Source organism: Sebastes umbrosus, chromosome 12 (genome assembly GCF_015220745.1).
Source record: "Sebastes umbrosus isolate fSebUmb1 chromosome 12, fSebUmb1.pri, whole genome shotgun sequence".
Classification (NCBI taxonomy): Eukaryota; Metazoa; Chordata; class Actinopteri; order Perciformes; family Sebastidae; genus Sebastes; species Sebastes umbrosus.
The window spans coordinates 30,417,424-30,442,985 of record NC_051280.1 but is presented as its reverse complement, the minus strand read 5'-3'; the positions used below and the strand labels follow the sequence as shown (position 1 = coordinate 30,442,985).

Genomic DNA, 25,562 nt, shown 5'->3' with positions numbered 1-25,562 from the left:
AATGAGACAAATTAATCATACCACACACACACACACACACACACACGTCCCTCCCCCCTCATCTTAACCCCGGTGAGAGCTCTACTCAACAGTGATGTGTGTGTGTGTTTGCAGCATGATATAGGCCAGGCAAAAAAAAAAAATCAATGTAAACAAACAAAAACACACACACACACACACACACACACACACACACACACACACACACACACACACACACACACACACACACACACACACACACTCTCTCTCTCTCTATCTGCAGTGCCCCTGGCTGGCATGCTGTGAGGTGTAGGATGGGATTATTTATGTGATTGGATAAGTGAGAAAGGAGTCCCCGAGGACAACGCCGCCGTGCATTCATTACACACAACAACACCAGGGGTGTGGCTCGGCGATGGGCGGAGCGGCGTGCTAACTGTGCTTCATGATGCTAATGTGAAGCTGGTGAGGTGCTACAGGCTCCAGCACGGCGGTGACCTCCCATGATGCTACAGGTAAACAGTCAAGTCAGGTTTGCTCTAAGTGTCTTAGTCCATTCAGACTTTAAACATACAAGAAAGGCTGCACAATTAATCGAACATTAATCACAATTTTGGCTTCCCTCAATTAAATGAACATGATGGCCTGAGATAGTGACGTTTAAAATGGGGCATTCTGCTCATAGAAAGCTCTGCTGCATATCAAATCAAGCGCTTCCTAAACTAACAGCAACCAGCCGGTGATCGAGATGTTTTGGCGTCACTTTTATGGTATAGATATTATCTATACAACAAATGTGATTAAATTAAGAGCATTAAATTGTTTATCAAGCTCTTATTGTTGCTAAGTTTTCTCTTTTAGCGCACCAGATTGAAGCGTTTAACTTTAAAATGTAGCTAACAATAGGGGGTAGGGTGAATATTCCTGTATTTTCTCATATTGCAATATACAGTATATAGCAATAAAAAAAAAAAATTCATTGTCAGTTTTTTTCCAACATGGTGCAGCTCTAATTTGTACATTAACAGGGATGTAGCACAGCACGGAAGTGAAAACAGTGCTCTCTTTATTTTAATGTGAAAGTGCAATAAAATATGCTGTCGCTAAAATCAACGAATAATCGGGATAAATAATCGTGGTTATCATTTTGGCAATAATTGTGCAGCCCTACATACAAGGTAGTACATTAAACTACAATAGGTAAGATCGTGGAAGCTAACAAATAACATTGATTGGATATTTATCATTCATCACAACTCGTCAAACTCGTTATTGGGTGTGTTGTTGTTGTTGTTGTTTAATCCTTCAGTTTCCACGTTGACAGAGAGCACTTCAGTGGTGATAAAGAGGCAGGCAGTGCTCTAGCTACCATTGAGGACACCAAGGTGAATGTCTTCAGTATTGTGTCTGGGAATTTGGGGTTTTAGCAACTTGAGGAGAAGCTCAATTACACACTTTCTTCCTGTGAATCCTTGTGCTAAAGCAATCTGAATCCAGTGTGGGAATGGCGGACTCCGCCACAACCAATAAAAACGACTATATCGTGGGCTGCACGATTTTGAAAAAAATTCTAATTGCAATTACTTTGACTGATCTTGCAATTGCGATATGACTAGCAATATTAGAGGGAGTGATAATTTTTACATCATTATTCTCATTTTCATTGAAAAACATTAAAATGATTATGGTGTGATTTTTGTGGGGATCTGTACCAAACAAAGATGTTTTCTTAAGTCTGTAGAATATGATGTGTAGGCCAGGACATCATCTTTGACACACAGTTTGCCTTTAAAAAGTATTGTGCCTCCAGTAATTTGAAAATGGAATTAAGCCATATTAGGATTTTTTCTAAAATTTCAATTAATTGTGCAGCCTTACTATATAGAGATGTAATGACTGAATGTAAATAAATAGAATAACTATTGCAGAAAGAACAGGGAATATACATTTTCATGAAAATGGTTTGATTGACGGTTTGATTCTGCGACATGTCGACCCATGTTACAAAGAATTTCTACCTGCTTGAAACACATAAACACATAAACACATGAACACATGAACACATGAACACATGAACACATGAACACATGAACACGCCTCCGGGCTGCAGGAAAGTGTAATTATTGTGGTGAACCGCACTTCGCCGCTACCTGGTGTAAATTCGTTGTTAAGCTACCGGAGATCTGTCACAGGTTTTTCTTGTATTTGTATTTTTTTCATCCTGTTATTGTTGCATTTTCTTGTACTTTATTATATTTTTCTGTACATGTTGCTTATTGCTATATACATGTAACTGTAACGAACTAGAATTAATGCTATAAATAAAAATAGCTGTGTCTTTCTATTACTATGTATACAGCTACCAATAACACAACAAAACACGAAAACGTCATCATTACTCACATGTGTACTGGTGTAGAATCTGATCTAAATTTCTTGTAAATACGTAATAAGTCAAATTGCATCATATGAGAGGTGGATGACACAAATTGGACTAAATGTGATTTGTAACAAGTACACAGCTGCTATAAGCCAATATAATGTCTCTAACTCTATTACCTATGATGCTGTTAAACTGTGTGCTCATGATGAAACATCACTGCAGCCTGATAAAGGCTTAGGCGATAGTGTTAAGATCCTGACATATTCAAAGATTCAGTCTTCAGGAAGTTTATGCTTGTATTGTGTTCCAAACAAATAGAGGAGTAACTGCAGCGACAGACGTCAACAGGCAGCACTAATGTCTGTGAAACAGCAGATAATATGTGTGTAATTGTGGTGTGGAACTTCTTACAAGAAGAGATTTATGTGTGAGGAAAAAGCTGTTAGTATTAGTTGGAGTAGTATAGTCTATTAGAGACCTCAGGCGGGTTCAGGTAAGGTGTAAATTAGTGAAGTGATGCTTATTTTGTGCAATTTTCTGGTACTTCACTTATCATTCTATGTATTAAACGGTCGATTAATGCCACTTTGAGATAACGGACATCGGCTGATGTCAAAATGATCTGTTGATAGTCATTCTGACATCATAGCAGCAACATTACACCTTTCACTACAGCTTCATTGTTGTTTATATCTGTAGGATATGTCACAGACATCGATTACAACGTGCTTTACATGAACTAAATATAGAACTATAAGAAACAGCAGTTAACTCAGATATAATCTGGATTATTTTAAAATCAATCCTGATAATCCTTTACTTTTTTCTATAGGCCTATAGCAATAATAATATGTCATAATGATGATACATTTTTTTTTAATTTAAAATAAGTGCACTGCAGACAAAGTGCAGATCTACTTAAGCAAACAGAAGCAAAACAGACAATAACAGTGTTAAATAAATGTCTCCTTTGTTATTATTATTAAATTGTTTTATTTTATCAGATGCAAAAAAGCAAAACAACATCATGGTATCGGAATTATGTATCGGCCATCGACTGCCTTTCTCTCTAAATATCGGCATTGGCCATTGAAAAACTCGACCACAAGTCTATATACCAAATAACTTGTCCCTTTCAAAACGTAGCCTGAATGGAGGTATATGTGTGTATATGTGTGTACGTACCTCCTCTACATTAGAGGCAGTCTTGGCTGAAGTCTCCATGAATATGAGGCCGTGTTCTCTGGCAAATGCTTCACCTTCCTCTTTCTTCACCTCTCTCCTCGACTCCAGGTCACTAAAAACACACACAGACACACACGTTAATACAATGATGTGTTTTCAATGGTCAGCCAGCAGTAGAAATATAGTAACACGTAGCACACCTTATGAACAGGAGCAGGAACAGTGATATTGACCTAATCTGTGGAGGAGGCTGACTCAAGTCAGGAAAAAGACACTTTTCTCTGATGAATTAAACCGGAGGCCTGTACTACGAAGCAGGAGTTGGGGTTAGCAAGGTAACTTCAAGGTTCCTACGACAGTGGTTCACTTCTAATCGCCATGGTAATTTATGCTGAACACCTAACCTGCCCAGCAGGTTATGTTCCAGATTAAGAGATCAACTCGTATAAAAGCACCGCCTACTGACCAATCACAGCTCGATGCAAAGATCGTATGATAATATTACGCAAATATGAAGAAGTCATAACCCAGGCTAAAAGTAAAACAGTTTAAACTGACTAATGCAGGAAGGACAGCTGGATTTATGCTGCGGGTGTTTACCGCTTTGAATCATGTTTTTATATTAATGTTTTTACTTGCTCTCAAGTCCGTTTCACACCGCCGGAGTCGGGGACACAGCTCAAAGAAGGCTGAAATAGTCATACACGCCACAGTTACCATAATGAAGTGTCATTTATAGACCTATACATATATCAATATCTATCTATCTATTTATATATATATTACTGCCTCATCTAGATGACTATATCTGACTTTTGAGTATACTGTTAAATTAATACGTCTGTTAGTTTACGCATTTACACATCAGAATTTTTTTTCTTTGGCCAGCTGTTCTTCCTGCATTTAGCAGCTTCAACTGTGTTACTTTTAGTCTGGATTGTGTGTTTAACTTCTTCGTATTTGTCTAATATTATAGCCTGCTCTTCCTTTGTAAAATGTGCCGCTCTGCTGACAGTAAACTTGTCCATGTTTGTGATTGGTCAGATGCTGCAAACACCGGCCCTTTCATTTGAACGCGCTCATAGCCAGATTGAGAAACCCTGGGTTGACTTACGGGATCTCGTTTGTTAGGGTTAGTTTAGACAGATAACGAGAAGATACCCTGGGTATGTTGAACTTGCTTTGTGTTACAGGCCTCAGGGTGTGAACTTGACTTCATGATGACTCATCACTGATGACAGCACGTAAAGATGACTCAGGCTTTCTTGTTTTGGCAAAACCTGCTTGTATCGTAGGTTACCTGAGCCCTCAGTGTTGTCGATAAACAGCTGGGATTTATTGCGCTTAACTTAGATTAGTGTGGAACAGTTTGATTTATTTATCTCTGAACACAAGCTACAGTGTAAAGTTAGGACCAGGCAAATGTTGAACAAACCATTGTAATAAAGCCCACTGATGGCAGGAGGACAGGTTGTAACCATCACTGTGTAAACCAATCTTACCTCTTGTTGCCAATGAGCATGATGACCATATTGGAGTTGGAATGTTGGCGAGCGTCCTCTAACCAGGTCGTCAAGTGGTTGAAGGTGTCCCGTCTGTTAAAACAAGCACAGAATGCAGTTTCAATCTACGTTCACATTAACAAAACAGAAAACACCAGCGATAAAGAATGGCAGAGCTTTACAGCACACACACATTGATATCAGATTTTACTTTCTCTTGCACGGTGAATGATGTCACTTCCTCTTGTTCTAGTTTAAAGTCCTCAAGTGCCAGGCATAATGTCTAAAGTCCCTCTTATGGCCTCTAGAGGTTGTAATGTCCACTGTGCCCCACAATATTTAGCTATTATTAATAGCTCAGAAAACCAGGGTTCTACTTCTGGGGAACATTAAATATCCACAGAAACTCTATCAATATCAGGCTAATCTTTCTTTGACACAGAGGTCGCTGGTGGAGGGGAGATTTTGACCTGACAAAAGGTCACGGGGTCATGACGATCATTAAGATATCAACCTCTGGAGACCATGAAGATCAATAACAAATTTCACGTCAATCTGGCCAGTAGGCGTCAATATATTTTGTTCTGGACCGTAGCGTTGGATTGATGGAAAGACTGACCTGCTGCTAACAGGGTTTTTTTTAAAAAGAGAAAATACCCAATTTACACTTCATGCGTCTTGGGCGGATCAGATAGCTATCTGATCTCAAAAGAGCGGAGTGTAAATGCATCCAAGAAGCATTCAAGACAGACTGAAATCAGATTGCTCCAGAGGTGGCGTTTCCTCTAGTGACATCAGCAGTTCTAATTTTCACTTATCCTGTGAAATATCTCAAAATGTCCTTAATGGATTGGCATAAAGTTTGGTTCACACATTCATGCCTGTCAGGATAAACGGTAATCACTTTGGTTATTCCTAACTTTTAATCTAGCTCCATCATCAGGTCATTTGTTTTGTAAAACATTTTGGTTTGTGACCACTTGCCTGCAAAACTGATGACATTCCCATCAACCTCAGTTTTACTTTCAGTTTATTGGTATTTAGCAAATTTTCGCATGCTAACACGCTAAAATAAGATGTTAAACATCATATCTGCTCAACATCAGCATGTTAGCATCGTCACTGTTAGTAATTAAATAAAATAAATAATAATATTTAAAATATTTTAAAAAATAAATTAAAAAAATGTGGTGGTATTTTGGGATTTATACATTATTATTACATACCTATATATATAAAAAAACAAAACAAAAACAAAGCATTCGAATAGTGATTTGGAGGTCGAATACCATGGCAATGGTCGAAGCTTCAAAGCACTCGGGTCAGCCCTAGTCTTATTATTGTTTCTATTCTAGTATGCAACTTCACAATGTTCCTGAACGCAACCTGACTGCAGAGCGTGTAGGGGTCCGTCTGATTGGTTATGTTACCTTGTGATGTCATAGACTAGCAGAGCTCCTGCTGCTCCTCTGTAGTAAGACCTGGTGATGGACCGGAACGACTCCTGACCAGCCTGCAGAAACACATACATATATTAATAAACAGAAATTGAAATGTGAATAATTGAAATGAGCACAGACTGCTGATCCTTTTGGTTTTCTAACAGCGCCTGACTCTGGCTTAACAGGCCTCATGTTTCAGTCCTACAGGTCATCCTCCCCACCAGTCCAGCTTTATCTACGAGTCCTGTTTATGTAGTCTACTAGCCACAGAAATGTTGTGTACCAGCCCTGATTCTCTAGCAGTGTGTGTCCGGCTCCAGGTTTTCAGTCAGCTGGGAGGGGGAGGACAGGACAGAGCAGAGCCTGTAACTGGATACAATGGACTTCTCTCTGTTTTTCTCCATCTATCTGTCACAATCCCTTTCTTTCTTTCTTTCTCTCTGCTCGTGTGTATAACCTCCCAGTTTCCCTAAACATGGAGGGTCACATCAGCTGCGGTGCCATGTGGATTAAACCGGCAGCATCGTCATATAAACAGTCTGTTTAGCCCACCAGAGGCCTGTACTACGAAGCAGGATTTGGGGTTAGCAAGGTAACTAATGCTGAACACCAAACAGGTTATGTTCAAGATAAGAGATCAACTCGTATGAAAGCGCTGCCTACTGACCAATCAGAGCACGGTGCACGGATCGTATGGTAATATTACACAAATACGAAGAAGATAAAGTGATAATTCAGGCTAAAACAACACAGTTTAAACTGACTAATGCAGAAAGGACAACTGGATTTATGCTGTGGGTGCTTACCGCTTGGAATTATGTTTTTATATTTATGTTTTCACTTGCTATCACGTCCGTTTCACACTGCCTGAGACGGGGACGCATCTGAAAGAAGGCTGAAATACTCATACACGCTGTCTTATTATTACCAAAGGGCATAATGAAGTGTGATCTATTCATTCATTCTATCTTGAAAGCTATTTATAATATCGCTGCCCCATCGAGACGACTATATCTGACTTCTGAGTATCACGTTAAATTAATAAGTCTGTTAATTTACACATTCACACAATTTTATCTTTTGCCAGCTGTCCTTCCTGCATTTGGCAGCTTCAACTGTGCTACTTTTAGTCTGGATTAAGTGTTTGAATTCTTTGTATTTGTCTAATATTATAGCCTGCTCTTCATTTGTAAAATGTGGCGCTCTGCTGACAGTAGACGTGTCCATGTTTGTGATTGGTCAGATGCTGCAAACACCGTCCCTTTCATGTGAACCTGCTCATAACCAGATTGAGAAACCCTGGGTTGATTTACTGAGTTGATAACCACCGTCGTAGAACCGCTTAGCGGGACCTCGTTTGTTAGGGTTAGTTAAGCCAGATAACGAGAAGATACCCCGGGTGTGTTGAACTTTCTTCGTAGCACAGGCCTCTGGTCACCTTGTTGGTTCACTCCTCCTTCCATTATCACCCCTCATTGTCTCCTCTCCACTGTCTCCTCCTTGCATCACTCATCTTTTCATTCTTTCTCTATGAATCCCCGGGCCTGCACTCTTCCCATCACTCCTTTCACCATCTAGCACTCTTACCACCCCCCCAACCCCCTGCCACGTCTATTCATTCTCTGTCTCCATCCCATGTACAGTAACAATGTTGTCTGTGTTTCACCCAGACCCAGAGCAGAAAACAAAACACCGCTCTATCCTAGCAGCTGCAGCCCAGCGCCGCTGTGACCTCATCTGAAAAACCAGACAGTCAGTCGGTGAATCACTAAGCAAGTCAGAGGACCCGGGCTGCTAGTTTGTCACCCAGGAACTCGGTCTGTTGGTCAATGAAGCAGTCGATCCCTGAGTAAGGGAACTAGTCATTCAGTCACTGAGCCGGTTAGTTAGACAGCCAGACACCCGCTCAGCCGGAGGAGCATTCAGTGAACCAGTTAGATGGCCACTGGAACAGTCAAGTCGGTCATTCAGGGAGCGGTCAACCAGCCAGTAATGCTATTAGTGAATAAATGATAAATAAGGGTGAAAGAGAGGGAACGCTGTGTCTGTCTGCCATCTGGTCACAGATACACACTTATTCATATGGCATGTGCAGCCTGCACAATGATCTGGTTTCTCTAGCCATTTGGTGGTGGTGGTGGTGTTTTGTAGAAGTCTAGTAAGCATCAGTGAGCACTCATTTTGACCATCTAATCACCAACTAGCTGGTAGGATAGAAAAGCTGCAGCAGTCTTGAGTTTTGAGGAGCAGGACTGACATCACTGCCATAGGCCTCCTCTCATGCTCGGAGCAGTGTTTTAACACGGAGCTCTAACTCCACCTGCTGGTCAACTGGTTTACTGCACGGACAGGAAACCACAGTACACCGACACAACCGGGACAGAACGTCACATCCTTTTTAGGGGTCTGTCCCAACACCCACACACCACATACTCTTGGGCAATAAGGTGCATTTACAGCTTGATTATTATTATTATTAATATTCAAACATGACACAGTTATGGCAGAACCTCCACAGATGTAGAATACGTTCCTTCCCTAAAAATTTAACAAACAGAAACCATTTAAAGTAATTTTATGTACAGTATACATATGTGCTTCTAGAGAACTTAATTTATTATTTATTTCTCTCTTTGACTGGAAAACTCGCATGATTGTCCATAGTTAATAATTAATCACAAATTAATCACGCATTTTTAATCTGTTCAAATTGTACCTTAAAGGGAGATTTGTCAAGTATTTAATACTCTTATTAACATGGGAGTGGGCAAATATGTTTGCTTTATGCAAATGTATGTAAATATTTATTATTGGAAATCAATTAACAACACAAAACAATGACAAATATTGTCTAGAAACCCTCACAGGTACTGCATTTAGCATAAAATATATGCTCAAATCATAACATGGCAAACTGCAGCCCAACAGGCAACAACAGATGTCAGTGTGTCAGTGTGCTGACTTGACTATGATTTGCCCCAAAAACTGCATGTGATTATCATAAAGTTGGTATGTCTGTAAAGGGGAGACTCGTGGGTACCCATAAGAAATCAGAATCACAGGTTGAGTTAAAGTTTAAGACCTCTAATGTGGTCATTTCAAAGACATCCATATATTAGCCTTCCATTTAGGTCATTTAAGACTCGTTTGGGTCTTTTTACAGAGTCATGAACGTGCTGCCACAATGAAGACAACAATATACAATAGATGCATTACCGTATCCCAGATCTGCAGTTTGATCTGTTTGCCATCTATAGTGATCATCCTCGCTCCGAACTCCACACCTGGACACACAAACAGAAGAATGTGAATTAGGTACTGACTCAATCACAAAGTCCTGCAGCTTATTAATGAACCTTTTAAGTTTATTTAATTTCTCAGTCGCCATAAAGAGCTCACATAGAAAACACCTATGTGAACAGCCCGATTGATTTACATAGGCGCTGAAAGGACGTGGGCAGCGGTTCTCCGAATATCATGGCGCTTTTGCGGCCTATGTGAACCCGGGGTTAGACCCAGTGCTGCCGCTGGCCACCAGCCCGCTTTTCGGTTCATTTTCTGTGACCAGTGTAGCATTAAAGCAAGCTAGCTAACTAGCCAGTAGTTAGCTAACTAGCTTGCAAATTCCACCACGTTTTAATGCTTCACTGGTTACAGACGAATGAGCCGAACAAAGTTGTCACTTATCTGGTGACAGCAAGTGTGCTTTCCTCCGCTGTGACGAGATTGTGTGGATGAAGCATTAAGTTGTGAAATGTTGCTTCAAAACTTCACCTCAGTGAGTCCACGACTTGCCGTAAGTCGTTTTAGTTTATACAGAATTAGCACGGCACACATAAAAATGGACGCCCTGCTATGTTGATTTGAATGGGAATGTCCATTCTACTCCTGTTCTATTTGTTTGTTTCAATGATAGCAAAGAGATAAGATGTGAAAGCACCTCAAAATTACCTCAAACATGTCTTTGGCATTACTGTATTACAAATTGTTGTTACTTATTGGCCGCCATTTAAGCCAAAACTGATGTGATAAGCAAAAGTCAGATGATAATATTGGCCCTTCCCATCATCTGGTAGGGCTCTATAATCGAACCCGGGACCTTCTTGCTGTGAAGCGACAGTGCTAACTGCATTATCCACTCCTTTATAACTGTTTGCATCCTGGTTTTTGTAAAGGTTAAAGTAAAAGTTAAACAGGCCATAATTCCCTCTCTTATCTATTATTTATATGTTGTTGTTTTTTGTTATTTAATGAATGTATGTCCAGTGATGATGTTGCTTTAGTGTGTAGAGGACAGGCACTCTTACCGATAGTGAGGTCGTGAACAGGCTGAAACCTCTTGTCTGTGAACTGTAGTAATAGACATGACTTCCCCACACCTGAAAGACAAACACACACAGCACATTAAAGAGGGTTTAATGCAGCCAGGCTGGAACAGTGATTATAGAGTCACACATACAAGCATGAACACACTCCAGATTCACTTTCAAAGGCATCGCAATGTGCTGAGAATAAAAAACCACACAGGCCGACATCATTATAAAACCATTACTTTTCCAAGCTCTGAACTCCCACACAGCACAGAGACACACACTGCAGGAAGTTACAGATGTACAACAGTAATTAATGTTGGAGTCATGAACAACACCAGCAAGGAGGATTTCTCCAACCCAGCTTCAGTCAGCTCAGTGAACCTGAGCCGACTGTTAGTGAGCTAACCCACCAGCTGGCTGGCTTACTATGTGTGATGCCACTTGTGAATCTGCTCATTATTAACACCACTCTACATATGACTTCAGACTGCTACAGATCCACATACACTCAGATGGACTGAAAGTACATTCACGATTCATTTCTACAACATGCGATGACTGGCTTTTATTAGTTAAAAACACAAAGTTTAGACGAGACCATCATTGCACTACAAAGTCAGAAAAAACAATGCCTGCTAATTTAATTAGAAAATTAACTCTAATATAGCATCATCAAATATATGTGTATAAATACTAGGTCAACAGATTCTCAGAAGCCATCAGATACAAAAACAGTGAGCTGTTATTTTCTTGACACATGTTATAAAACAAACACACAGAACCGGTTTGGAGCAGCAGCAGCAGCAGCAGCCTGTTTGAACTTTAGTGTTCATCCTTATTAAGCAGTGACGGAAGGTCTACACCACCTAGAAAAACATTTTCATTTTCAGTATACGTAATGTGATTACCAAAAGTGAAACAGACCAATACTTTGTTACTGGCACCAACAGTAACATGCACCACACCAAAGCGTTTAGATATGAATCACATATCTTACACTTAAACGGTTAGTTCAGGTGTTTTGAATTGGGGTTGTATGAGGTCGGTGTATTACCTACAGTAGATGGAGGTTGGTAAAACCCGTATAGAGAACTTAAGTCACACCCGTTACGGTAGACCCCATGTGACCTTATTTCGGAAAAAAATATGAACATTAGTCAACGGAGGGAGACAAATCATTTTTTGAACCCGTTTGAATTGCTCCATGAATCACACATTATGATGTTTGTCAATTTAAAACATAATTTTGCAAGTTAATAAAGTCGCACTTGGTTGTAAAACTGTTGAAATATCAGACTGTGAAAATACATAATTAGAAAGACGACACACCCAAAAGTTGCGTAAGTGACGTCTCTCTCTCTGAAGCTGTGTGTTTCGTATTGGGATGAACTCACACCAGCAACGGGTCTGACTCGTTCTTTCTCTCCCCGGCTGATAAAAAGACCAGGAGTTTCTGGATATAACACATCAGGTAAGAAAACGTTTCATTTGTGCTTGGTCATAGCTACGTTAGCTAGCTAGCTAGCATTGGTGGCGTATATTGTGCGAGATGAGAGATGTAGTTCACTGAGCGGTTTCACACTAAACTAAATGATAATATGAGAAAACTACAACGAACGATGACTTTCTTGACTTAAGAAATGATGTTTTAAATTGACAAACATCATATGTGTGATTCATGGCGCAATTCAAACGGGATCAAAAATATATTTGTCTCTCTCCGTTGACTACTGTTCATATTTTTTCCGAAATAAAGGGTCCACTGGAAGGGGCGGGACTTCGGCTCTCTTTATGGTAAATGGACTTGCATTTATATAGCGCCTTTCTAGTCTTCCGACCACTCAAAGCGCTTTACAATTCACATCAGCATTCACCCATTCTAATCTAAATACTCATTCACACACCGATGGCACAGCCTTCGGGAGCACTTTGGAGTTCAGTATCTTGCTCAAGGACACTTCAACATGCTGACCTCTGAGCCACAGCCGCCCACGCCATATCCCACGTCTTATCCCACGTCTTAATCGGAAAATGCTCCATTCGGAATATCCAAATGGATTATGCTCTTTACGTGACCTTTATCAAATAAGGAATATTGCCATAATCGGAATAATAGTGGAATATTAGTGTGCATGTTAACATAGTCAATGTCTATTTGACACAAGATATTTTTTGTTTGTTTGTAAAAAGTGAACTGACTTCACCTAAATTTGATATAAAAGAGAAGAGAAGAGAAAAGAAGGATGCTAATGAGATGGCCACAACGAGAAGCTGACATTCAAGGAGGTGACAGAGAGGGACGTGGTCTTCCTCCTTCATGGTTTCCAAGGGTTACCATTGCCAGGCTGCAGCGTTGCTAGGCAGGCATCTTTGTGTGGTGATGATGATGATAAGAGATGGAGGGATCACGAGAAGGGCAGCAATATAGAGGTGTAAGAATCATGTCATCGTCACCTCCATCATCACACTTGTGTGTGCAGTCAACAGACACCTGCTTACGTTACACTCTTCTTCTGACTATCACAGAGGAAACATTTAGCAATTAAGCTTCCGTTTCCTACATTTTTCCAATCAGCTAAATTAGTCACAATACAATAAACAAACCTTTCTAGCACAGCACAACTTCCTATTTCTAGCAAAGGGCTAACAACATGACGCCTGTAGTGCAGAGCATGAACACACTGTGTATGGCAGCCCACAATCAAAACCTGCTGGGCCTTCAAATGGCTACAATCAGTTATAATTAGTGGAGAACTATGCAGGTCTTTCCCACAGCTTCTCGGTGAGGTAATAACACCTCACCGCACCAGAAGCTCTTATCGTGCACAGGTAATTCAACATGTGGAAAGACCCGCTGGGCTATCAGGAAACAAATCGCCTGCCAGGTGATGGAGCGGCTGGTTAGAGAACAGGTTTACTGAATGGATGAATGACTGGATGAAAGAGAGGTGGATTCATTTCTCAGCTCTGGCTAAGCAAACATCTGATTCAATAGAGGTGGACCGATGAGATAAGCCCAGGCCAACATTCTGCTTCCTTCCATCATACTGTAAGTATAGTAATCTACATGCTAACTATGAGAAAGCCTTGACAAAAACTTGACTATTAGCCACCAGCAAGATGTTCTCCAATAGCACATTAGTCCTTTAAAAGTTTAAGAGTTAAACAACCCAGAAGATTTATTCTGCACTGGAAAAGCACGAACATAAAGAGGAGATTGGTCTGGCAACATGAGACTATCTAAACATAAACCAGAGCTCTGTTCTTCATACAAGGATACCTGTTCAATGTGACTGTTGATAATTCAACAGGAGCCTGGATTTGTCTTTCAGCTAACCAAGTAAAAGGCAGGCTTATCCATTGTCCAAGCAGAAAAAGGAGACTACTTCACATTCTGTACTTTTAAGATAAGATCTGGCTGTGAAGTCAATGATGACGATCTAGCCTTTCCTATTAATAGAATGAGGCATCAATAAGAGGCTCATTTTGGCAGGTGGTTTCACTTCATTCTTATTCATCAGTGGCCTGTGATGCAGATGTGATGGAGTGTCCAGCAGGCCAATGAGATGCTGCTCTGCTCACTTACAGCAGCAACCTGAAGCTAAGCAAGGTCAGCAGATTGAATCCCTGCTGAGGAATCTGACAGGAAGTCTGCCCAGATGAACTGTCCTCATACAGTAACTACTACTGAGGTGCCTTCAAGCATGACAATTGATCTCTAGCCACTATACTGGATCTGCCTAATGACAGTTGGGGGACTATAGGGACTTGTGGAACCTGAACTTCCAGTCTTAAAAATACATTAATATGGGGTCTGGGCCTGTGGTCTAAAACACTTGCCCCTGCTTAAATGTACAGTCACACAATCTTGACCCTCAAACAATAATTTAGAATATATCAGTCAGAATACTATGACGCAGTTAGCAGAGCAGATCTGTGTAAGTAAGGTCATACAACAGCCATCGAGCCACACTAGAAACTCAGTTAAGTTTCCTGTTGGTTATTACTAGATTAGTACACTCAGCTAATCACACACACTACTCGGAGAGCGGATTAACACTTCACTTAATACCTTAATAACATGATATTATTAATATCATATTCCATTTCTGCCAATAGATCCACCTAATTGTTACACACTGGTCCTTTAATGATGTTAAAATGTTGTTTTTATAGTTGCATCAACATTTACAAGTTTAGTAAAAATTCCCCAAAGGACTGTAGTTCCCTCAGAGTAATGTCTGTGTTTCTGCGAGTTACTAGTGATCCACAATGCTCCTCAAAAGTCAGAAAACAGGGTCAAAACTGTTTAAAAAGTGGTAAGTCTCCTACAGGCAGGAGTCTATTTTTGGAGGTTTAAACATGTACAGAGACTATAATTTTCTTTCAGAGTCGGTTTGTCCTTCTGCCAATCAGATCTGTGGACAGGCTGGCTGGAGGCCACTGGCTACAAGAAAGAATATCCAACCAAAAACCCAATTCACATCTTTCTTTCTATTGACCACGACAGTTCAATCAATAATGACTTACTGCTAGAACTCCCAGCTGCTGCCTCATCATATCATCAAAGAGGAAAGTCTCGCCCTAAGTGCCACCAATGAATATGGTTGAATTTCTTTAAGTATTATTTGGGGAATTTTTGCCTTTTTTATTAGACAGCATACAGTAGAGAGCTGACAGGAGAAGACGGGAGAGAGAAGTGGAAATGACACCAGAAGTAAGGATGTTGCGATCGAATGACAAGCGTCTTAAAGGAGCAGTGTGTGGGATTTCTGGGATTTCAGGGGATCTATTAGCAGAAATGGAATATATTCATTACTATATTTTCATTAGTGTATAATCACCTGAAACTAAGTATCGTTGTGTTTCCATTAGCTTAGAATGAGCCCTTTATATCTATATAGGTAGCGGGTCCTCTTCACGGAGTCCGCCATGTTTCTACAGTAGCCCAGAACGGACAAACCAAACACTGGCTCAAGAGAGAGCCTTAGTAACTGTAGTTCTCCCACACGTTTGTGAAACTGCGTTAACGTGAGCCGCAGAGTGCAACACCGTGGTAACGTCAGCCACCAGCGAGTGGCGTTACCACAGTTTTGCACTCAATACTTTAACCGACTGAGTGGTGCTGGGTCTTCCTCAGTGATAAGGCTTATCACTAGGGCTGTGTACTGGCAAGAATCTGGCGATACAATACGTATCATGATACAGGGATTACAAATTCAATATATTGCGATACTGTAAGTAAGCGGATATATTGTGATTTTTTAATCTAATTTTAGGAAAACTGTCATAGTATAAAGAACGTAAAATCAGAATCAGCAATCAGAACAGTGGGATCTGCATTTTCATTTATCACAGTTCCTGTAACTAGAAAAAACATCACAGCACACATCACTTTGAGAGGACGCATCTGTTTGCAAATGAAATAAAGCATTGACTGAGTTAATCTTTGCATGCAAATTATCAATTAACTCACCAATCAATCAAATCTACTGCTGTTGGACCACTAACTAATAAAAAATCAGTCGACATTTGATATAAAGGAAAGACCAAGGGCTTTACTAGCAGAAATATGAAAACAACGAATTTGTGTAATAAAGTATCTGTTGCCACACAGCTGGACCAGCATGGAGACCAGAGGCTTTTGTGGACGAAGCTGCTGGTCTTGTATATTGGGGATATACCGTTATTTGTTTTGGTGTATCAGAAGGACTCAACATGGCAGTTACTAGGGTACAAACAGTCACACCCAACTGAAAAGATCAAACTACAGTAGACCATGACCAGCTTCAAGATAATGAAGGACTGATAACATCTGGCTGTACTAAGTAACAACCAGTGAATCTCCATTAATCTGCAGGAGGACGAGATAAGGACCTGGCAGGTGTCGCGGTGAAGGAGTTTCTCCTGCGGTGATAATGATTGGCTCGACAGTGTGATATGCAATATTATTGCCTTTTTTTTCAAATCATTTATCCTGATTTTAGTGCTATAAGCTTTTTGTTAGGCTATTTTTAGGTATATTGTTGCTTTTTAAATGACAAAGATGACAGTTTTGTAATGAAATACTTATTTATTTTTTAAATGCAAAAGGGCAACGAGGCACAGAGTTTTTTTTTCAGTTGAGTTGCTTAAGTTGCGTCCATCGTTGTTGTTCGGCCTACATGTAGGATGTGACGGTTGGTCGTTGTGGCATTTACCCCACCCCTCCTCCATTGTGATTGGACGGCTGGGGAAAAAAGTGACAGTGACGAAAGCAGCGTTTTACCCAAAGTTGAACATTTTTCAACTCTCGGTGGCCAGAAAATACACCAAACGTGCAGCGCTCAGCGCAGAATAGACACTCGGTGACTTGTAGCGCAGCTGGTGTTTGTAGCATAGTGTAAATGCGTGGCGCTCCCATTGCACAAATAGCGGTTGGATTGTTAATATTGCAGCGCTGCAATATTGCGGTTATTACGACAGCCCTACTGACAGGTTATATCATAATGTAGAGTTGCAAAATGAAAGTAAATTATCAAAAATCTGTAATCTGTTATAGCTTCAAAGCTACTTAGCAAAAATACCAACTTTGGCACATTAGTTCATTTGTTTTTATTTTTTACCATTTCATAGACCAAACTAAAAAAGTGGCTATAAATTTCCCACCAGCTTGTGTTGATATCAACTATGCTTTAACCTTTGAAAAAAAACAAAAAACTTTAAATCAAGTCTTCTTCTCCATCTTATTCTCGAAAATGTGAGGCTTGTGTCAGGGTGTATTTGCAAGAAACAACTCACTTAACTCATCAAATTAAAGAATTAGGCTAGCTCAATGTTTAACAGGACCTGACTCACTGGCAGCTTTTTCAGGCTTTAATTACCCTTTAGAAAACAATTAGACAGCCAATATCCCTGAACATGATTCATCACCGAAATCAGCTCGCACCATGAACAGTCGTATCACAGAATAATGCACATATGTACACTAGTTTCCTGCCTGATATGACCTGTGTGTTTACATGTGGAATGTGTTACTGCTGTGATTTTTTTTTATCATTTTATCTTGTGTGCTTTTAGATTTACTCTTCAATTATATCTCAATTGGCCAAATTTTGGTATTTGGTATGGCCAAACGTTACACGGCTAAATAGTGTGGGATTAGGTAATCACTAGATGACGGCCGGCACGCCTCCAGTTTGGAGAAACAGACAGGAGCACCAGCATTGGAGCAAAGCAATATACTGCTGTGGACGGAGGCAGCAGCATAACGCATTTTAGTCACCTAAAAGAAAGGCTACCCTAAAAAAAAAATCAATAACACTTTAAGTGTATGATATATTTAGAATATTTTCACAGCTTTATCTTGCCGTCAGACAGCCCTTTCTGATGGGGCATGAACTGAAAGTGAAAGTTGTCTATGCTCTCTTCAGAGCCATCAGACTCCGTTGACAAAAACGTATAAATAAGTTTCACTTTCTCTTCAGTTTCCCGTCGGAAAATATTCTAAATGTGGTGTTTTTTAGGCGCTATAATACATTTTGCTGAGAGGCATGTCTACCGCCATCTACTGTAGGTAATACACTGACTTAGAGCTGCAACGATTAATTAATTAATTGATTAATTGTCAACTATTAAATTCATTAATCGATCTGAGTATTTTTTTCAGGAAAAAAAGCCAGCTTCTTCAATGTGAATATTTTCTGGTGTCTTTACTCCTCTATGACAGTAAACTGAATATCTCTGGACAAAACAAGACATTTTTAGGACGTCATCTTGAGCTTTGGGAAACACTGATCAACATTTTCTGACATTTTAAAGACCAAATAACTAATCGATTAATCGAGAAAATAATCGTTAGTTGCAGCCCTGCACTGATATAAGTACCTCATACAACCCCACTTCAAATAATCCAAACTGTCACTTTAACAACTAACCTGTAACTATTGGAAACAACAAACGAGTAAGCCAACTGGGTCCTCTAACAAGGTCCCAAACACTCCCCACCCACATTAGAGATATCACACAGTGACAGTATATAAATGGTGGTTTTGATGAGACTGAGCTTAGGCTTCATCCTTTTCCCAGGAAATCTAAATCACGGTCACCTGTACGGTTCCATAACTTGTTTTCTGTCAAATATATTTGTGAAAGCCAACAGCTGAATGTGCACAAAATATTCTGCCTTCCCTTCCTTTTATTCTTCCTTTCTTTCCAATCAAAAAAAGATAAGAGGACATATGATGTCAAAGCTAAACATGTAGTTGTCAACTAGGACTGGGTGATATAGAGAAAATCAAATATCACAATATTTTCGATCAAATACCTTGATATCGATATTGTGACGATATTGTAGGGCTGACCATTGGTGTTTTTACAAAATATTTATACAATGAGATTTTTGATAAATAATCATCAGTAATGTGGATATAATAAATAAATAAATATTATATAATATAAGTGGGTAAAGAAAAATAATAGAACAGCTAGAACAGTGTTAAGTTTAAGTGAAATGACATGTCTTTACTGTCATGCAGTCTTGGGCGGCAGTAACTCAGTCCATAAGGACTTGGCTTGGGGAACCAGAGGGTCTCCGGTTCAAGATCCCGTACGGACAAAGTACGAACTGTGGACTGGCAGCTCCTGGGCACTGCAGGGGTGCCCTTGAGCAAGGCACCAGATCCTCAAACTGCTCCCCGGACACTAATAGTAGCTGCCCACTTCTCCTAATAATAGGATGGGTTTAATGCAGAGAGTAAATATAACTGTGTTCTGTGCTGTGTACAAAAACTATGTGTGACAATAAAAGCTGATTTACATTTACATTAAAACCAGGAAAAGACACATATGCGACATTATGACACCCAAAATCTAAGGCGATATTGATATAATATCGATATATTGCCAAGCCCTATTGTCAACTGCGTCTCCAACATGTAGACATACGTAATGTCTGCACTGTTTAAAGGACTTATGTGGTACTGTTGCTTGTGGAAGGGCTTCACTACAGGAGAGAAATGTTTTGGATATCTTGACAACCTACAATGACATTTAGTAGTAGGTTTAATGCGACTGGTGACATACTGACCACAGAAAATGTCACAGACAGAGTGGTTGGAGGTGCACAAAATAGAATGCACACACCTGTACACCCTCCCACTTTGCTGAGGATCCCTTGAAACCTCATTCTGGTCCACACTCGACCAAATTAGAAATATAAACATTGCTTCAGATGCGTGCACTGCACACGGGACTGTGCAGAGTATTTCTGCTGTGTAGACATCCATGTAATCAAGCTAGGAGCTTGGCTGCATCTCTCTTTAGCACTCAGATATTAGAGATAAACAACAACAGCAGGCAGCAAAACATGTTTTGCAATAACACTGTGTAGTAAACCTCCAGCCCACCACACTGATCATCTAAAATAAATTAACACATATGCACCTTATGAATCTTTCTCCAATATGATTCACTTGCTTAGTTTGAACTTATATACTATCAATGTAAACAAGTGCATGAAAAAAACAACATAATTGTTGCTTACTTGAGCTGGAAACACCTGTTTCACTGTATATTTCTCTTGTCTAGTCTCTTGTCCTTTAATTGGGCTTCCTATATTGAATAATCCCAATATATTTCTCACCCTACTTGAGATGACTGCTGTTAACCCCATCTGTTTTTTTATTTTTAACAATAGTGCTACATCATTATAATACAACAGTATTACAAACACACCTGCTGCTGTCACACTGCAAAGCTACCTGCTCACCAGGACAACCAGCTAACATTTTGCTCAGAAATAATAAGTGATCTACGACATTTTAGGGAATATTAGAGGCTTTAGCTTGACATGTTGGCCTTCTGTGACAAGAAGCTAAGTTAATGTGTTATTTAATGATACATTAATCTTTCTCCAATATGTTTCAATTGCTTCCAGCTTTCTTAGTTTGAACTTCTAGACTATCAATGTAAACAAGTGCATGAAAAACCCCCACATAATTGATGCTTTCTTCACTGGAAAAACCTGTTTCACTGTATATTTGTCTTGTCTAGTCTTTAATTGGGCTTCCTATATTGAACAATATATTTCTCATCCTACTTGAGATGACTGCTGTTAACCTAATCTGTTTATTTTTTTATTTTTAACAATAGTGCTACATCATTATATGGCAGCAAAACATGTTTCGCAATAACACTGTGTAGTAAACCTCCAGCACACCACACTGATCATCTAAAATAAATTAACACATATGCACCTTATGAATCTTTCTCCAATATGATTCACTTGCTTAGTTTGAACTTCTATACTATCAATGTAAACAATTGCATGAAAGAAAAAACATAGTTGTTGCTTTCTTGACTGGAAACACCTGTTTCACTGTACATGTTTCTTGTCTAGTCTTTAATTTGGCTTCCTATATTGAATAATATATTTCTCACCCTACATGAGATGCCTGCTGTTAACCTCATGTTTTTTATATTATTTATAACAATAGTGCTATATCGTTATAAAACAACAGTATTACAAACACACCTGCTGTCACATCACCAGGAAAACCAGCTAACGTTTAACCTCTTGGTCAGAAATAATAATAATAAGTGATCTACGCCATTTTAGGGAATATTAGAGGCTTTAGCTTGACGTGTTGGCCTTCTGTGACAAGAAGCTAAGCTAATGTGTTATTAGATGACGCATCCACAACAACAAGAACTAGTTATTATGATTATATTGTCCTTGTAAGAAGCTCTAATGCACCTTTATGTGCTGCCTTCACAGCTGTTTGCTTCATATTTAGTGGAACCTAGCTAGCTAGCTGTGGCTAACACCCCCACCCTCGACGCAAACAGGCCGAACTGTGTCAACAACTGCTCCTCTAAAGCTCCTATAGGATCATCATGTGTTAGTGTTACTGTGTGTTAATGTCCTGTCACTGTCAGGGTGTTTCAATATTATATAAATATGTTAATGTTGTATAATGTGGAGCTGTCATCCCACCCCTTCAGTCTGGGCTTTTATACCACGTCACTGGACCGTCCAACACTGCGGAAATACACAGCTAGCTCAATGCTAACAGAGCTAGCTCAATGCTAACTAATAGAGCTAGCTCAATGCTAACTAGGAGAGCTAGCTCAATGCTAACTAGGAGAGCTAGCTCAATGCTAACTAGGAGAGCTAGCTCAATGCTAACATAGCTAGCTGTTCGTATTGAATTAGCTCTGTTAGTTAGCATTGAGCTAGCACAGTTAACATTGAGCTAGCTAACAGAGATGGCTCAATACTAACAGCTAGCTCAATGCTAACAGCTAGCTCTGAGCTAACTGTGCTGGCTCGATGCTAACTGTTAGCTGAATGCTAACTGTTAGCTCGATGCTAACGGTGCTAGTGTAACTAGCCGCAGCTTACCCGTGTCTCCGATGATGATGTATTTGAAGAGGTACGCGTACGCCATGGCCCCTTGGTTTGTGCAGTCAGCTGTTACGCCTTCGTTAAACCGTGAACCGAGTGAATGAAGGTAAAGGTGATATAGAAGGTGTCTGACAGCGTGTTAGCCTGTTTTTCTGTTTTTCTTTCTCTGTCGGCGTTGAAGGAACAATAAACAGCCAGAGCCTCGGCTCTACGTCACACGCTCTACGTCACAACGCTCCGCCCTCCGCCCTCCGCCACGCTACAGTATGATGATGTGTTCACGGTCCCCTCGGAAAATATGTTATGATGCGTTTGCTTACTCCGCTCTTTAGATGGATGGATGGATGGATGGATAAAAAAAATCTAAATTATAAACATAGAATAACCCATTATATACACTAGCAAAGTGTAAAATAACATACTACACTAGCAAAGTGTAAAATAACATACTATATACACTAGCAAGGTGTACAAGATACTATATACATTAGCAAAGTGTGCAAGATACTATATATACTAGCAAAGTGTGCAATAATATATAACATACATTAGCAAAGTGTGCAATAACATGCTATATACATTAGCAAAGTGTGCAAGATACTATATATACTAGCAAAGTGTGCCATAATATACTATATACATTAGCAAAGTATGCATTAATATACTAAATATATAGCTCTGTTGGATGAACAGCCAATAGGAACGCTCTCTGTCTCTGAAATGACCTGTGATTAGCCAAAAATAATGGATGAATGGATGGATGGTATAAAATACACTCAGATATGGCGATATAATGGTTGCAAAACAACAACAACAACAACAACAACAAAACCCTACTGCTACTGGTAAAAGTCAGGAATTGGCACAGTTTTGCAGGGAACAAACCTGCTCCAGTAATGTTCATGTTTCAAAAAAACATCTGTTGTTGACTGCTTCCATGAAGCCAATATGATGTTGATCCATATCACTATTGTAGTTAGATGAAACAGCCACTTGATGGCAGCAAGTATACAGCGTTAAGTAATTGTATTATAGGTAGCTCAAAGTAAAAAAACAACAACTTCATAACCACAACAAAAGGGGTAGTTTATGTCAATGTGCAACAGTTTAAACAGTCAAGAAATCAGCAATACTTAAAGTACTCCTGCAGCTGAAATTTTTATTTATATTTTGGGGTTTATCTAACGGAGACAGCGCATATTAATAAACTTTGCCAGAGTTTGTCAAAAGGCTATTTTTCTTCTGTAGTCCCTGGACAGACGTTACTGTCATCCTAGAAAAAATATTAGAAAAGTTATTGACATCATCAATAAGCATTAAGAGCAACAATAAAAATACATTATTAATGGTAGTAAATATTATGATACAGAACACCACCATGCAGCATTGTCAGTGTACCAATTAAAACATGCAAAACAAAAGCATATAATACAAGACATGCAAAGCAGTGAAACGGGAAATGTGAATGTTAATAGAAATATGCACTAAAATATAAAACCTTAGACATACTGTGTGTGTATGTGTGTGTATGTATGTGTGTGTATGTATGTGTGTGTGTGTGTGTGTGTGTGTGTCAGTGGGCCAACCGGTCCCTCAGCTACGGAGGCTCTGAGAGGCAAGTGAGAAAAAAAAAATACTGGCGATCCATTTTCTAAGTCCGATCCAAATTGTTTTCTCTCCAATGTTTTGCCAGGATAATTTCTCCATGCGCTCTAAACACAAGGTATATATTGTGTATATAATATATTGTGTTAGCACGTTATGCAAATTAAAACTCACCTGGAAGAAAACACACATTTTTTAGTCTTATTTAGAACACGCGGCAGTGGTGCGCTTCAGCCTCTTGTGGCCGAAATTAGTATTACAACAACAAACTTTTATAACAAAATTTATCTGCCAAAACTTTTTTTTTCATCTGTTCTCCCAGAAGAAAAAAAAACAATTAAAAAGATGTGTTAGCTTTATGACTTTGATTTTATTAGGATACCCACCTGATTTGTCTGAGTCAGCCTCACAAAAAAATATAATACAAAAATAAATGAATAAATTGCTCAATAAAATAAATAAATATTCCATCAAGTGTTCCAAAAATAATATAGGCATTAATCAATTGATAAAATGTGACATACATTGATATTTCTGTTTAAATTTGCTTTTTATTTATTTATTTACCTTTGGTCTCTCTTTCTCAGACCGGTACAGGTGTGCAGATCAGAGAAAAGAATACAGAAATAAATACGTTTGGGGCAATAAATAGCGGGGAAATACAAAGGGAAAATCATGCAGAAGTAATTAAAAAAATAAAAAATACATACAATTTAATAATGAATAAATAGATTTAAAAATACATTTAAAATAAAATTAAAAAAAACTTAAAAATGGAGCAGACGGGCCATGTTTTTCTTTCTATTTTACACGTACATTGTGAACACATAAATCGTGAGCTTTGGCGTTACATCGCAACCGATCTACTCGTACAATAAGAGGAGGAAGTACACATTTCTAAAATCGTACAGTGCATGCTCAGCTTTAGGCAACACATGCCTATTTGTCTTGATACATATGAAATGCAGTCCAGGTTCTGCTTTTAGTTCCTCGGTGTGGAAACAGGGGAGCTCGGCTACATTTAGACGGCTACGAGGACAACTTCCTGATAAGGAATATAGGGCAATTAACATCAGCAGCCTGGAGGATTAGGAAAGAAGGAAATGAAGAACAAAAAGGGAACATGATCTATTTATCCCTCTTTGACTTTTTGCACACACTTTTGTACAAATAATAAATCCATCTTGTCTAGACATCTTTTTAAATTCAACCTGGTGGGAATTCAAGAACAGTGTCCGCATACAGTCCCCCTTTGAAAAGCATTAGAGTCTGAGCTCCATGAGAAGTGTGTGGGTGTGTTTAATATGTTTTAGTATCCAGTGTGTCAGAGTGTCCATCTTGAAGTCATCAAGGTTGGAGAACAGTCTAGCCTCTCATTCTCTCTCCGCCCTGGCCTTGTTTTCTCAAACGCTGCTGTTTCCTTCACCCAAGGGTGGGACTGTGGCCTCCAACAGAAACACCAGCACCAGCATGACCTTCCTGCCAGCATTCCAACACACACATTCACACACATTCACACACACAATACCACCAGGGTACCCAAAACAGCACAGAGGTTGACAGAAAATACAGTAAATTACTGGCTACTAGTTGCATTACTTTCACAGTTAAGGTACTGTATTGTTTTTACAGTAAGGTATTGGTTATAGACAGCTGTGTACTGTGACCTCACAGTAGTTATGCCAGTATATTACTGTGATTTAGCAGTATGCTGCTGTAGAAGTACTGTATTTAATGGTAACGTCACAGTAAATAGCCATCAGA

General features: G+C 39.4%; 1 protein-coding gene across 2 annotated transcripts in view; it reads right to left on the bottom strand.

Annotated features, from left to right (window-relative positions):
* rab2a (RAB2A, member RAS oncogene family) overlaps positions 1-22,440 on the bottom strand; it is a 34,497-nt gene extending 12,057 nt beyond the window's left edge. Inside the window, exons 1-6 of one of the 2 annotated variants that reach the window (XM_037787594.1) lie at positions 22,191-22,440; positions 10,802-10,873; positions 9,711-9,778; positions 6,483-6,565; positions 5,053-5,145; positions 3,551-3,662 (exon numbers count right to left, since the gene is read on the bottom strand). In XM_037787594.1, coding sequence (XP_037643522.1) covers positions 3,551-3,662; positions 5,053-5,145; positions 6,483-6,565; positions 9,711-9,778; positions 10,802-10,873; positions 22,191-22,236 — 474 coding nt within the window. In that variant the 5' untranslated portion in view covers positions 22,237-22,440. The remainder of the gene's footprint in view (positions 1-3,550; positions 3,663-5,052; positions 5,146-6,482; positions 6,566-9,710; positions 9,779-10,801; positions 10,874-22,190) is intronic. The other variant, XM_037787593.1, reaches the window with a different exon arrangement.
* Between the last annotated feature and the right edge of the window lie 3,122 nt (positions 22,441-25,562).